Source organism: Ooceraea biroi, chromosome 6 (assembly GCF_003672135.1).
Source record: "Ooceraea biroi isolate clonal line C1 chromosome 6, Obir_v5.4, whole genome shotgun sequence".
NCBI lineage: Eukaryota > Metazoa > Arthropoda > Insecta > Hymenoptera > Formicidae > Ooceraea > Ooceraea biroi.
Window position 1 is genome coordinate 10,612,453 of NC_039511.1, and position 15,307 is coordinate 10,627,759.

A 15,307-nucleotide genomic window follows, 5' to 3' on the forward strand; every position below is an offset into this window, starting at 1 on the left:
ATTTAACTTATTATGTATATGCTGAAGTTGCATCAGTAAGATTTTTACCTGTCACACATTTATTCAAGCTATTTTTTATATTATTTTTATGAATTTTTAGAATGATAGTTACAAGAACTCTAAAACTTTTCTTGTTTGGAGAGGCTATTTGAGTCGTTACTGTGGAATATAACTTACAGTTTTCATGTTAATACCAAAGCAAAAGTATTTTATTACAGCTATTAGAAATAACATTACAGAAGAGAGAATTTTGATAATATGATCTGAAGTACACTTTGAAGTTAGAAATGGTGTAAACTGTAAACAATAATTTTATTTTATAATATTTATATTAAAAGAGTCTATTTCTTTATACAATAATTAAACAAATTCTTTATATAATAATTAAATAAATACTAAATCAATTTTTAAGATTCTTAATATACTATAAGTCAATATTATTTAATATACTATAATTCAATAAACTAATATACCACTTATGTTAGTGTACACAAAAAATACTTAAATAAAATTATGCATATTAATGTAATGTACTAATTACAAAATAACATAAATAACAATTTGTTACGCAGTAATATTAAACAATCAACTTACCTGAAATAAGATAGCGGACATTAAAATACTAGAGAAAAAAATAATCTGAAATTGATAGATTTTTGATTGTCGATATGGCCATAAGCCAATTGCGAGTAAAAGTATTTTATTAAAACTAAAATACTCAGTCTCAATATAGACCATTTCTCTGCAAGATGCGAAACGTGTATGATCGCGAAGAAACCAACAGAAATACCCACACCCCTTTTTTTTATTTAATCGGTTAAATATTATGCAATTTCTCTCTTTTGATATAAAAATGAACACAATTTCCTAATTGTGTATAATGTCGTTGTTAGAACAGAACATGTGTAATTTGAAAAATTTCTCGGTGAAATAGGAGTATTGATTGAAGACATTATCTCTCCCTGCGCCTATGAATAAATAAGTATTATAAGCGAACAGATTTTGTGTGTGTGGAACAGAAAGTCATGCAAAGGCATATTTTCTTGATATTCCACTTGTCATAAATTTATCCTTATACGTGCATAAATATAAGAGGTGTTTAGTCTATAAAAGAAATGTCTTTTAGACATATGTTTTTTGTATTTCTTATCAAGTAGTTATTCGAGTTGGAGCGATTGTGGAGGTTGTTCGCTTGGTTCGCTTGGTTTTTTCGTGTTCGGTTCCAACGGCCATCTCAAAAAGTCACCTTCAGCTAATCACTAATCTCTGTGCTTAGCAAGATTCTGAAGACTCTACCGACGATCAGTTTCGCGATCGCGAGTTGTTACGCATTGGCGCCGCGCTCAGCAGAATTAATTTTATTTTATTTGGTTTGTTACTACGAAAAGTTTATTTTTTTGTTCATTTTCCGAGACGGGACCATAGTAAAATAGTTAAATTTTTTTTGTGTATAGCATCATTATGCGACGACAAATACTTACGTAAAAACTCAATGCACATGTAACATAAAATTTAAAACTTACTCGAAAAATATTAAAACTTAAAGATGACACCCGAAATACTATTAATCAAAAGAACAATGTTTCCTGTCTTGCTATTTTTTACAGTTTTAGTTATTCTATTTTATTAATTACATGAAATATCTTTTATTCAGAATAGTATATGTATACGTCAAACAAAATATATATCAAAGAACTTTTTAAAGTTTTAGCATATTAATTCTATAGCTATAAATATTGTATGTATACATGTATTTAAATTTTGTATCTTTAATGTCTTCTAAATTTTTATACATATAATTTCGATTTGTAATATTGTTATATGAAAGAATATTTAGGCTCCGGTACACGTATGTCGTCGAAAATGCTTGGATCTGGTTCATCATTTGGATCAAATTCTATGTCCATTGGTTCTGTCGTCAAGAGCGGCTCTGGAATTCTACTTTTCACAGATGGTGCTGGTCGCATTAGACAGGCTTCCAATCTTTCTCTCACGAGTGTTCTTTTACCCGTCGCATCCATTACAGATGCAGTATTCCTCGTATATTGCAATATAGACTCTATATTTTCCTTATATTCCCGGAGCTATATTTAACAAATAATATTTTAATAATGGGAAAGTAAAAATCAAAGTTAGCAAAAAATATAAAACTTTTCGTTTTCATATAATTTTTGAAGATACACAAAAAAGTACTCTTCTGTATTTTAGATAAATAGTTTGGATATACGATATTTGTAAAACCAATAGGATAATCACATTTTGTTCTATAACATTCCTATGGTTCTCGGAATGAAAATTTAATTCATAATCTAGATCTATTTTGAAAGAATCGGTCGATGTAAAATCATGCTCGCTTTCATCAGTATTGTGTCGGCGATTTAAGAGTCGTTCTCTACATGTTTCGATATCCACTTCGAGAATAATTACTCTGAAACAAGTTTTAAGAATTACTTATTTTGGAATTGTGTTAGTTCTGACTCTTTATGATATGCACCTATTAGGTGGCGTAGGAATCATGTCTAGAAGCTTGAAATCTTCTACAGTTTTGGGGTAACCGGTCAAAATCCATCCTGTTTTTAAGCATTCGGATCTGAGTACAAATTGCTGTAAATAATTATTATAAATGATAAAGTAAAATTATATTTTATGTAAATACTGATACTGCATCGCTAAATGTAATTATTTTAATATTATTTAGGGAAGTATATATGTATATATCTACACTGTACCTTAACAATTTCTATTCTTATCTCTGGTTTTAGTTGCTGCTCACATCTCTGCTCGCATAATCGTCGCATCTCGTCTAAGGCTGTCTCTTGCAAACACGCTTGTCTCAGAATATAATTAAAATTAACTACAAAAATATAAAATACATTCTTGTGAGCATCCTTAGAATATTATTACCAATATCAAGTCAGTCAATTCAAAATCATCATGAGTTTAAAAGATTCTACAATATTATATAATATACCGTAAGTAATAATAATATTTTTAATAAACTATATATGGTCTATGTATAATAATAACAAATATATAGTAAGCTATAAGTTAAGTATTAATTACCACAAATAAGATTAAATCTTTCAGATATATCTTTTGCTAGGGAATGATATCCTGATCCTGGTGGTCCTATGAGAACGATGCGAAAGAGTGACGGTGCACCATAATGTTTCGGAATTTTCGTTAACGCTGCACAATCTCTACCCAGTTGTTGCATTGTTCTAGAATCAGCTTCAACCTCCTAAACAGAAATCTTTCATCAATCTAGTCTCATCTCAAATTTAATTTGCGTTTTATTTAAATAAATAATATAAAATAATACAATTACACTATAATCAGTTTATAATGTATGAAATGTAGCGGATGGAAACTGGTATTTCTTTTTTGCATATAATATATATACACTAAGAAAAATATTTAATCATAATCAATTACATAGTAACAAATGAATATATCCGATTAAATTGTATTACGACAAAGAAGATAATCGGACATATTCGAAGGTAATCGGATATATTCATCATTTAATCAGTTTAATAATTTAAACAAAATTAACAATCGGAAACACTATTTAATCGGTTTATCCGATGGAAATTTTTCTCAGTGTATAATATCAATTCGTTTCGATATGTTGATAAGACGTAATTAATGTAACATATTTATAATGATAATTACTATGAGACTGTAAGTATTTATGTAAGTTGTATAATAAAAATTGAATAACTAACAATTAAGCAATTAGTATAAGCTTCACGTAGACCTCGTAAAGTTCTTTTATAATCGAGTTTCTTCATATCTTCCGTGGATGAACATGATTTGCAAGAAAGTGAAGATGTAGTTAGCTTTTCTATAGAAATATCAAAATTAAAAATTTTGCCTCAGCAATTCTCGTGCGTTTATATATATTATATAGTGTGTTTAAACGTATGGGAGACAATATTACAACAAAATAATAAAATGGAAAATTTATATTTATAAGATAATTACGTGATTCGTAAATAAAAATTCTATTAAAGTGAATAATCAAACAGTGCAACAGATTTAATGATATTATTTATGTGGTAAGTATACTTTGAGTCTCATCTTCATTTGATGTTATAATTTGTATCACATGTGTCGGTATTACTCCAACACGTTGTAATGCACGTGCTTCCTTTTTGTTCCTCGGTATATCTGGAATAAATCACTTATTTATAAGTAGAAAAAAATTAGTTCCACTTACGACATTAGCATTGATAATATTTAATTATATTAGATCATAATTTCTCAGGATAGTTCAAAACTTATTGTATTTCAAAAAACTAACCAGTAAACTTTTTTTAAAATGGACGTAACAGTAATTACCGACTAATGTCCATCCAGAATTGTGAAGCACCCCAGACATTAATATCTCCTTCATTCTTATTGCAATTTCATTAGCATCATAGTAAAGACATGCGTTCTGAAAAATATATATGTTATACATATAAAAATTAAATGTGTAATTATGTGAAAACAATAATATGCAAATTATTTACTCCAAAGTATTTTATAAAAAGTAAATGATTTTAATATTGTCATACTTTTGCGGAAGCTAAAGCACGAAGATCATCCAGAGTAACAGGACAAACACCTGTTTCATCCTGAAGAATCTTTGCGAGAGTCATTTTGTCTACAGAAATAATAAATTTTTATTAATTGTGTATGAATTTTTTATGCCAATTATGTTAATAGATTACCAAAATTTGGAGGAGCTATTAAGATAACTCTGGGAATATCTCGCTTTCGTATGGCATGTTGGACACATTGTTTCATGAATACTATTGGATCCTCAGGCTGCTGGATCAATAATTGCGTAACTAATTCCTATATAAATATTTTTATAATATGTAATATAATACACAACATAATTGCAAGACATAATATAATTACATAAAAGAATTCATATAGTTTGTGCTTCTCCATGTAAGGCACAAAATCTAACGGAATGGTTAATGATCTCTTCATGATTCCTCGAAAATCGGACATATCTTATAACTTTTGTAATTAATTTATGTAATATAAACTGGCACATGTCATAACTAGTACACATCATTTGACATATTTGAAAAAACTAGAGCATGTGCGTGTTACGCATGCGCTATTTGTTATTGTTTCTCAATAGTACAAATATTTAATACTTAAAATTGACAAGATGGAAAGATACAAATGATGTTGCCATGAGAATATATTCTACACAACTGTAAATTTTCTTTTATAAAAGTATAAATGCTTTATTTTTATATTTCCCTTAATAAATTGAATATAAAATTACCAACCATGATCCACATAGCAAAAGTTGACCCTAGGTACATCCGTTGGATATCTGTGTAAAACCGTAGGATAAACTGAGGATGTCTGAATGTCCGCTTTCGTGATATAACATTTATCGTCTGTCATTTGGATTATTTCGGATCAAATCAGGATGTCCTACGAATATCTTGTGCTATACGTCGTATAGTATACGAGATATCCTCAAGTAATCCTATGGATAATTTTATAATCAGGATCAAAGTGGGATCATCGATTTGATAACATATTCCTATCCTAACAACGTATAATTTATTCCTGCTATTTTATTAAAATATTATATTTTTTATAAGCATATCTCGAGAGTAGCAAACGTAGTGATAGCCTTACGTAGTGAAGCCTGGGCAATCATTAATACTTATAATGAATTGTTTTGATGTAAGCATGAATGTGCTGAATGAATGAAGATGTTAATAATTGTATTTTTATATATGTTGTTATATATGTTTCATATATGTACTTTAACACGAGTCAATTTTTTATAAATTAATTTAGCTGCTGTTGTATATCAGGGCAGGGGTGGAATCACGTACACTCAACTTATGAGAACACAATAAGTAACTGTCTTTATTATTGAATAGTGGCTCGGATACTGCACGCAGACTGACTATCTGTCTATCGCGACTATCGCTGTGCGACTTCTGGTCCGCGACTGACGGACCCGTTCGCGCTATCGAGCTCGCGCTCGTCCTTTGTTTTTTCAGTTCCGTACCTATAAAATATGCGCAACGTCCTTCCAGGACAGCTGCAATACAAGAAATTCTGACTAATAACTTACGGTAGCAAAGATAAATTCGCATTGCAATAAAAGAAGAACAAATCCATGGATCGATACACCTTTCGAGAGTACAACCGTATCTCACGAGAGTCTAGACTTAACTGAAACTTGTGAAAATATAATATTAAGGAAAACACGATCTGCGCACGCGTGAAGTTTGAAAGAGATATTTTATGATTCTTTTTCTGTGAGAACTTAAACATCCGTTTACTTTCTTTCCCTATCACATCGATCATATAATAATGAACTTATATCCCAGCCAATTATCATTAAATTATTGTTACAGTGCAATAATATCGTGCACCATTTGGCTTATAGTTATGCAAAATTGAGCATTTAGTAATATTATGTAATATTATGTTTATATAAAACAACTTTTTTAATATTTTTATCTTCAAGACAAGGTGAAAACCTTTTATATCTAGTAATTCGCTACCAAACGCTCCGTGACATTTGCAGAATGACGATCTGCATTGTGGATCACTATTTTAGTATCAATAAAATACTTTTTCGTGCAGTTGCCTTATGGCCTTATCATCGAACTCGATTCAATGAATTTCAATGGTTCTTCTTTCTTGTTATTTTGATTACCTTTATCTTAGCCGAGGTATGTTTATATTTTTTATGATATTATTACACAATATATTACCATATAGATTTTTACTTATGGCCATCCTAATAATTTTTTCGGACTTTTTTAAAACTTTTATAAAAGTATTTATATGGCATTTAGTTACTGGATATGTAGTAATGACATACATATTACACACTTATTACATTATGGTTACCTTTACAAACCTTTCGCGATATTAATAGTCGATTATTTTACTACTATATTCCAAATCGTACATCAAATAGTATTTAACTTTTCTTTTGATTATAGTTGACACCATTTCTAACTACAGAATGTACACCTTATATGGCAATTAAAATTTTCTCCTTTGCATTGTCCTTTACTATATTTTTGATAAAGTTTATTTCCTTCCGTATTAATGCCGATACTGTAAGTTAAGTTTTATTCTATTCGTTACAATAAATATCGGACAAATAACTTTTGTGCACATAGCTATTCTTGTTCAAGTTTTAGAACAAAAAACAGTAACAATACATAATGTATTATTAATACGATAGATAAGATATCTATTGGAGAAATTTCAATATATATGTGACGAGATAACAGACGAAGATGAAATTGCTATCATAAAAGAATATGGGTACGAGGCGAAACGGTTTACGCTTATTGTTTCAGGTAAGAAAACATTTACTGAAATTTATTAAATATAGCAAAGTAAAATAAATTACAGCAGCGAGATAAATTAAAGTCAAATTGGTTAATATAATATCTTGACGTCTGTTAAATTAGCTTGTCCGAATATTTTCATATTTCTATCCAAATACATATCCTATTTTTATTAAACAATCGAATATAATATATTAGAAAAGTGTTACATTAAAACTGGAATGTGTATGCAAATATATTTTCAGCAAATCTCAATTACACATTCAAGTTTGTATTAAGAATTAAGAATTAATACAAAGCTTTGAATTTTGCTAAAACAGTTGCCACCATCTTTCCAGACAACTCAACACTTTTATCACAACATATCTTGCATTGTAATTTCTACAACAGAAACGACATGGCATTATTGATTAAAAGTTGTATTCTATTTAATAGACATTTTTTAAGGTCACTTTCTCGAAAGCAGTCAATATTCTATTCGAATTTGAAGGAAATGGTTAAAGGCTAAAATTGATTAAGATATGAGATATAATATTAGACAAAAAAATAACTTTGTACATACATAACAGGTTTTATTAATATTGTTATACAGTATACGGCGTGTCCAATGCAATTACTTCGTCTGTTCTACCTGTTGTCCCGCGAATTCTTCGTACTTTTACGTCCATAAATGTGTCTGACGAACATTTTATGATACATATTACGAGAGAATACTTTGTCGATCAAGAGAAGTATTTCTATTATATTTTGCTGCATCTGGGTGCAAGCTTCCTTATAGGAACAATTGTAATAGTAGGAACAGGATCATTGCTGTTTGGTTGCATGAAATATATGTGCGGATTATTTAGAATCGCCAGGTGAACAAATAAATGCATTATACTAGACAGGAATATGAAAGTTGCATATGCTGTTTATATTTTGCATTAACATCTTAGATACGTATGAAAAATCGACATAAATATAAACAGACAAATGTATTTGTTGCAGTTATCGTATTGATCAAACAATGGAGACTCCGATGTTTCAAAGTGCTGGTTTGTCGAAGGATTGTGTAACTTATAAAAACATTGAACGTGCCATAGACATTCATCGGAAAGCAATAGAGTTAGTATTGTATCAACCAATTGGAATAATTATATAATTAACAGTAATAATTATAATAGTATTTAGCATTACATTAGGAAGCATTATTTTTCTTTTTAAAGATTATGTGATATAATAAGATCCAATATTGTGGGAACATTTTTTTTACTAATGTTAATTAGCGTTCTGTGCTTAAGTCTCAATTTTTATGGAGTAAGTATCTGATACTTTTTAATATTTAAATTTTTAATATTTCAGTATTTTAATATTAATATAAAATATAATTATTTTAATAATTTCAAAGAAAAAGGTACTTAATGATAAAAAAAGGTACTTAATATGCAAATTCGATATAATTAACACCATAATCGAAAAGCTGTGAAAATAATTACAGATTTCAATTTGAATTTATATTTATTTTTAACTTTTATATTTATGTTGAAATGTGTCCAAAGGGAAGAAGGATGTGATTGCAAGCTTCTCATATTTTTCATGTTTTTGATATTTTTGATAATTCTTCAGTTTTTATAATTATTCAGTTTAGAAGAGCCACCTACAACGACCAAATTAAAACAGTTTACTTGATAGGATGATGCTTATGTCAAGATCATTGGAACTGATCCTTCCTCCTTAAACTGGATAATTATCAAACTATTTATACGATTTAAATGATTTGATTGTGTCCGCCTATTAAGGAATTATAAGAATTAAAAAATTATAAGAATTATGAGAATTTATAAAATTATAAACGTGATCAGGACAAGTAATACTTTATCTATATTGTCGTAGCTTCACCAAGTTATAATGCTTAAGAGCGTCATAAAGGAATATATACCACTTGTTTCAAATATAATTGGCACTCTAGTGTATGTGTTCATAAACAGTTACGTCGGACAAGAAATTACAGACCACCATAATCATATGTTTATCAGCGTGTAAGACATTAATCAGTAACATGATAATATTTAAATGTTCATTTTATTCTTTTTTCCTTACATATTATTAATAGAAGTTAAAGTTAACATAGCTCATGAAAGATTTTCATGTATTAGAAAATATTTCTAACTTTTTAATCTCTTCTTGAAATTATTAATTACTCGTTATTTGGCAGATACAACGCTAAGTGGTACAGAACTCCTTTATATATACAAAGGATAATTTTGTTACTGTTGCAAAAAGGTACAGGAAATTATTATGTTGTTTTTGGTGGAATATTCGTGCTGTCTATGGAAAATGCGGCCACGGTAAAAGTATTTCATGTTATGTCATGTTATGAAATTACATCAAATTATAATCTTCCAAACAGCATGCACTTTACAGTGAAATAAAACAATGCAAAATATGTTTCAGTTGTTAAGCACTTCTATATCATATTTCACCGTTCTCAGTTCTGTACAAAATCCGTGATGTAACTAACTAATTACAATGAGTTAATGAGTTCGTTTGGATTAGATTAAATTAAAATTGATTCCGCATCCTAGAGAATTCTGAAGTAGTAGTCTTATCGTCGAAAGGAGAAGAACTTGTTAATCAACGCATCTTGATATTTTTCTGCGTAATTCAAAGAATATAATTTCGCAACTGTGGGTGTATCGTACAATTTTATTGATGTTCCTTTAATCGAAAGTTTAAAGTAATCCATATATGTACACAAGATTGTAATATATAATTCTCAATACATATTACAAATATGTGCGGGGCATGATTAGTAACAAAATGTAAATCAAATTCACAATATATTAGTTGCTTTTGATATATTATCCGCATTTTGTGATTTATATATAACCACTGAATGTGTGTACCTAATTTAAATATTAAATACATAACATGTATATATGTCAAATAAAGTTATTCTTTGTAAGTGTGATTCTTCACTAATTCAGCTTTTTGTCAATGTTTTCAATAAAAACAAAATCGGACCAATAATACGTTTGAAGATAATTTACATTCCCATTGAATTTATACACTGAGAAAAATTTCCATCGGATAACCGATTAAATAGTGTTTCCGATTGTTAATTCTGTTTAAATGATTAAACCGATTAAGTAATGGATATATCCGATTACCTTCATCGAATATGTCCGATCATCTTCTTTGTCTTAATACAATTTAATCGGATATATCCATTTGTTACTATGTAATTGATTATCCGATTAAATAGTTTTCTCAGTGTAGATAATCACCCTAAGATATTATAAAACTGAGAATATGCTCCAACATGCTTTCAATAAAGTTTGAGTGTATATTTTACGTTTTCTATATTGTAGTTGTGTTTTATATTTTACAAAAGCACGTATTGTGCATTGTTAAACCAACAGTGGGGGAGACACAAGATAAGATATACAGACAAAGTAAGGTAGGTATCAGCATCGAGATCCGTTTGGTGCATACCTCACTGCCGTGGTCCATGCGCGCTGATCCGCACCGCGTACCAGTCGCGCGTGAATTTCAAAGCTGATTAAACACGTGTACGCGGAAGACCGGCCGCATTCTGTACTGCAATGCCGGCGAGGGCGGCAACGATCCTGGCTCATTTTCCTGGTGAACGCGCGTCACACGGGCTCCACATCATTATCTGGTCGCCGCTGATGTTTCTTCGCCCATGTCCACCCTTTTCTTCTCGTTCCGCTGTGTTCCAAATTCTTCATTAATTCCTCTTCGCTAATTTCTCAATCGCTGTGTGATTTCTTCGCCGATGTTTCCGTTTCGTTATTGCGTTTCTTTTGCAACGCATCTTCGGACTTGTCTTACTTCTGTGTCGTCTTTCTTTGATGGTGCCTACACCTCTGACTAATTGTTCTGTTTCCCATTGCACACCCCGCACTTTCTCTCTAAACTTAAAAACCTGTTACATTCCTATCTAATTCTTTTATTATTCAAAATAGAACGGAGTCAAGACTTTTGGAATTCACCGATATTTAATACAATTACAATATATTGTAATTCCAAAAAGGTCATACATTTGCTAATCTATAGGCATCATATTTTTAAAATAGTTGCGTCTTTATTACGTCGATGTTGTATCTCCAATAATTTCGTGCTGCATTTTGCACTACTGCACGTTTATCATCAATTTGATATTTATTCTAACATTTCATTTTTTGCTACAATCTGGATGGTGACATGATCAAAGTTAAATTAAACGACGAGGATTATTTGATGTTGGTAGAATCAACCCGCGCCGACCCGCGCAAGAATTCTGCATTACCAACCTCGCTGTTGACGCATCCTTCATGGCAACCATGCCAGAGGACGCCCAGTGCAGCGTCACGCGTCGCCCCTTGGCAGCGGGCGCAGGAGCACGACCGTGTCCTCCGGGTTGCCATCCGGCAGGAAGTTCAGTCGGTGCCGGTCGGTCCCGGAAGCCGTTCACGTCTGGGCATTCTGCGGGACGCAAAATCTAAGATGGCAACAGACATGTACATTTGATAGGGTGGTCCATTCGAGATCAGGGAGAAAGCCGATTCGGTTTTAGCGTAACGCGCGATAATGAGCGAGTGAAAACGGCTAAAAGAGACGGGAGAGAAAGGGAGAGAGAGAGAGAGAGGGTCACAATGAACAGATAGGTACAGGTGCGACATCATCAATCGCACGTCGTTCAAGCCGGAGCGAGGGGTGCAATACTACCCTTTTCCCTCGGCACGCGTAACCGGAGAGAAAACCGGATCAAGTGTGGCGGACTGCTAGTCGCGCTGTGAAAGTTAGCCTACGACGACATGCCCGTGAGGATTTGCAACGGCGGATAAAGGTGAGCAACTTCGTGTTAAACCTTTGCCCGCGATTTCTCGTGGATCTTGACATTGCAGAGAGTTTGCCTCGAAGACAGGAGAAATGTGTATCGAGATCGTGCCTGTCCGATTAACATCGATGTTATGTTATTCATGTTAAAAGATTGTGAAGAGAGACGTATGTTAAAGAACGTACGCTAAGAATATTAGTTTAGCCGAAGAAAGTATTTAGAATCTAAGACTAACGAGATTTTTCGGTTGAGATAAATATCAAATCTTTAGAAAGAATAAAAAGAAACACATGATTAACATAAATTTTATTAGAATTAGCCTGAAACCATAAAATAGATTTTTAACGCAAAATATGAACTGTAATGGGGGTACTGAAATATTAGCGAATTCAAAGTCTACAGAAAAGTTCATAGTTAATAATGTAAGTAGTAACTCGCTAATAATTGAAAATAATTGTTGTAAATGGATGATGAAACGTAAGATAAATTAGATTGATTAGAGATATAATGAGGAAAGAAAAAAGTGTTAATAAAAAGCGTCAAGATGAAACGATTGCGAAGGAGAAAAGTAGTATGATAAAAGGAAAAGATTACATATTAGATAAGAAAAAAACTATAAAAAAGAAAAAGAAATAAAAGTTGAAGCGGAGGTGGAGGCGTCTTCAGTTGATTTTAACTTTCAGTATGAATATTTGAGAAATATGAAGAATACTTTCGAAGTTTGAGGCATAACGATTAAAAAATTCTTTTTTTCAATCGTTCTTATTTGAAATTGTTTAAAACAAATGAAAAAAGAACTTTTTGAGGAATTAATTTTATATAAAGTTACATGTATCATTTTTTGTAATAATGCAAACAATTATTCACAAATATATTCGTTGGATTTTAAACTACTTTAAGTAGAATAATATTATAAAATTGTAGAAAGATGAGTAATTAATTGCATGTTGCTTTGTTTTATGTGACTGATAGTGACGTGCTTCTTTAGTAAATTTGCCAATAAAAAACGAGATTATATGAGGTTTAATATTTTAACGAAAAATACTATAAAATGTTGCATTTTATACGATAATTAAGATAATTACATATATAACATGATTATGCATAGCATAATATTTACAAATACAAATTGAAATGAACACTATTGCAGGTATGATCAATTCTGTTACATCTTTATCGTAATATACATATATACGCATTAGAATTTGTAGCAACAAAAGAAATGGAAAGTGCATATTTAAGCATATATATCATATATACATTTTAACATCAACAATATATAGACGTTTGATGACAAGTTGGCCGCTTCGAGATGGAATAATCTCGCTACGTTTTATAATTTATGTGAAAGGGCATAATGCGATGCGCAGGACAATGGCAGGCACTTTGCATAAGAATAGGTGATATCACGAAAGATCGTTTATTACAAGCTCGCCAGAATGGCAGCATGGAATTCTCACGCGAATTCTGTTTACAACCCTCCAACGTTTAACTCGAACTGTGGTTCTACATATCAGGTCGAGGATTTCCGCGTCGGTGCCCAAGGAAAGGGTTGAAGAGGATCAGCATAAATTTCACGATTTATTGATCCTCACAAGGTGCCCAGTATTATCAGGTTCGACTCAGCGATGGAACTTTGTTCCATCTGATTTATCAGCATGGCCGTTAAGTCTGCCAGGTCCTCGCGTTACCTGCGGGATACGCGGGACTCTTAATATATTCCCGCGAAAGTAATTCCGGGAAAATTCAATTAATTTTCCAATAGTATCGACATCTATTTTTTGCTCGACGGACAGTGTTAATCCCTTGCGTTGATAATAATTATCCTGCTCGTAGCAATTACGTGCGGACAAATTTGCGAGAAATTACGCGATAGCTTAGCGATAGGAAGGCAAATATATTAGGTCGATGCATAAGTCGATTTTGTAATTTTTCTTTATTGAAATGAAACAATCGATAAATTAATCAAAATATTTTCAAAGTATTTTTAATATCGTTTTCTACGACTTTTTCCATCTTTCCGGCAACATACAAATCCGTCGAAAGAAGGAGTCATCTTCTGAGGTGATCCATTCACCTACTCATCGACAAGAACTTATGCAGCGACCTAATATTAAGAAAGATAGGAGGAAGGGAAATTGCGCTTTCGCGATATTTATGTTATTTACATACATTTATAAATAATATAATATAATTTATAAATAATAATATTATATCATGAATTGCGTAATATTTATTTATATTTTCCTTTCTTTCTCTCAAGTGTTCTCATGATATCACACATAATATTGTTATGAACGTAATTTGTAATTGATTATTTGTAACACATTAATTAATTTGTACCTTTTTACCAATATTTTAGAAATGCTTCCTGTTAAGTATCTATTAAGTTCAAATTCAGGAAGGGACTCAGGTAGAAAGATTATCGGATCAAGAGGAGCGTAATGGTTATCGACGCAAGTTATCGATAATCTTACAGCCAATAATCCCCAAGTATCATGAATGTTATATTCTTCTGTTTCTTCTTCGATGCCTTCTCTTCGATCGCTTCACTCTGGGGATGTCGTTCCTTCAATTCCGGCTCACGACTATAACGTAAATGAGACCGGTCGGCCGGTTACATGAAAAGTTCCGCGTCGCGTGCGGCGAACGCATCTCGCCGAAGGGAAATTATTGGATTCAGCCGGAAATTGCGCAATTCTCCGATAACAGCGATCTCTAGGCCCGATCGCGGCTCTTGCGCAGCACTTCTGTCTCTTCTCCTCCAGGATGTACGCATCGCGAGACCTCTCGCGCCCCGGCGAGAGTTTCATCTCACGATTACGTCGTCACACTCTTTGATCGGTTGACTGGTTTAATGAAGACCTCATCGATACTTTTCACGCGAGGTGGTGCCTGCGGAGAGCAGTCTCCGTCTACGATCTCTTATCAGCACGCTACGAGCACAGTAGCGAGATCACAGGCAGAGGATTGGAAAATCCTCTTCATAGAGATAAGAGTCAAGAAGTGCGGAGAATTCTCCCGGGTCATGTTCGCTTGTGTAGTATATAACCGGTTTTTTTATAAGCTTGCTGAGATCAGGATATTTTTGTGACAGATTCGAAAATTTGATGCAATAATTTTCCACGTTTATTTGGTT

At 31.9% G+C, this 15,307-nt stretch overlaps 3 protein-coding genes across 7 annotated transcripts in view; 2 read left to right on the forward strand and 1 right to left on the reverse strand.

Annotated features, from left to right (window-relative positions):
- LOC105287192 overlaps positions 1-15,307 on the forward strand; it is a 187,923-nt gene that overhangs the window by 74,276 nt on the left and 98,340 nt on the right. Inside the window, exon 1 of one of the 3 annotated variants that reach the window (XM_026970259.1) lies at positions 11,776-12,177. The exons of the other annotated variants lie outside the window; for them this stretch is intronic. The gene's annotated coding sequence lies outside the window, so the exon portion shown is untranslated. Of the gene's footprint in view, positions 1-11,775; positions 12,178-15,307 lie in introns of those variants that run through there. 3 annotated transcript variants of the gene reach the window in all.
- Positions 254-5,508, reverse strand: LOC105286097 (adenylate kinase 8). The gene is made up of 12 exons (XM_026970764.1): positions 5,298-5,508; positions 4,719-4,845; positions 4,563-4,651; positions 4,345-4,441; positions 4,072-4,173; positions 3,699-3,847; positions 3,064-3,241; positions 2,730-2,854; positions 2,495-2,604; positions 2,257-2,428; positions 595-2,084; positions 254-297 (listed from the first exon to the last, which is right to left on the reverse strand). The coding sequence occupies exons 1-11, from the start codon at positions 5,331-5,333 to the stop codon at positions 1,818-1,820; spliced, it is 1,452 nt and encodes a 483-aa protein (XP_026826565.1). The 5' UTR covers positions 5,334-5,508; the 3' UTR covers positions 254-297; positions 595-1,817.
- On the forward strand, positions 6,474-11,951 carry LOC105286093 (odorant receptor 22c). Of its 3 annotated transcripts, none has more exons than XM_026970249.1 (9): positions 6,474-6,713; positions 6,990-7,109; positions 7,238-7,355; positions 7,939-8,203; positions 8,334-8,450; positions 8,552-8,642; positions 9,219-9,364; positions 9,541-9,679; positions 9,780-11,951. In XM_026970249.1, the coding sequence occupies exons 1-9, from the start codon at positions 6,567-6,569 to the stop codon at positions 9,834-9,836; spliced, it is 1,200 nt and encodes a 399-aa protein (XP_026826050.1). In that variant the 5' UTR covers positions 6,474-6,566; the 3' UTR covers positions 9,837-11,951. The 3 variants fall into 3 exon arrangements, with proteins under 3 accessions (XP_026826050.1, XP_026826051.1, XP_026826049.1); XM_026970250.1 differs by having other exon boundaries at positions 9,541-9,673; XM_026970248.1 differs by having other exon boundaries at positions 9,541-11,951.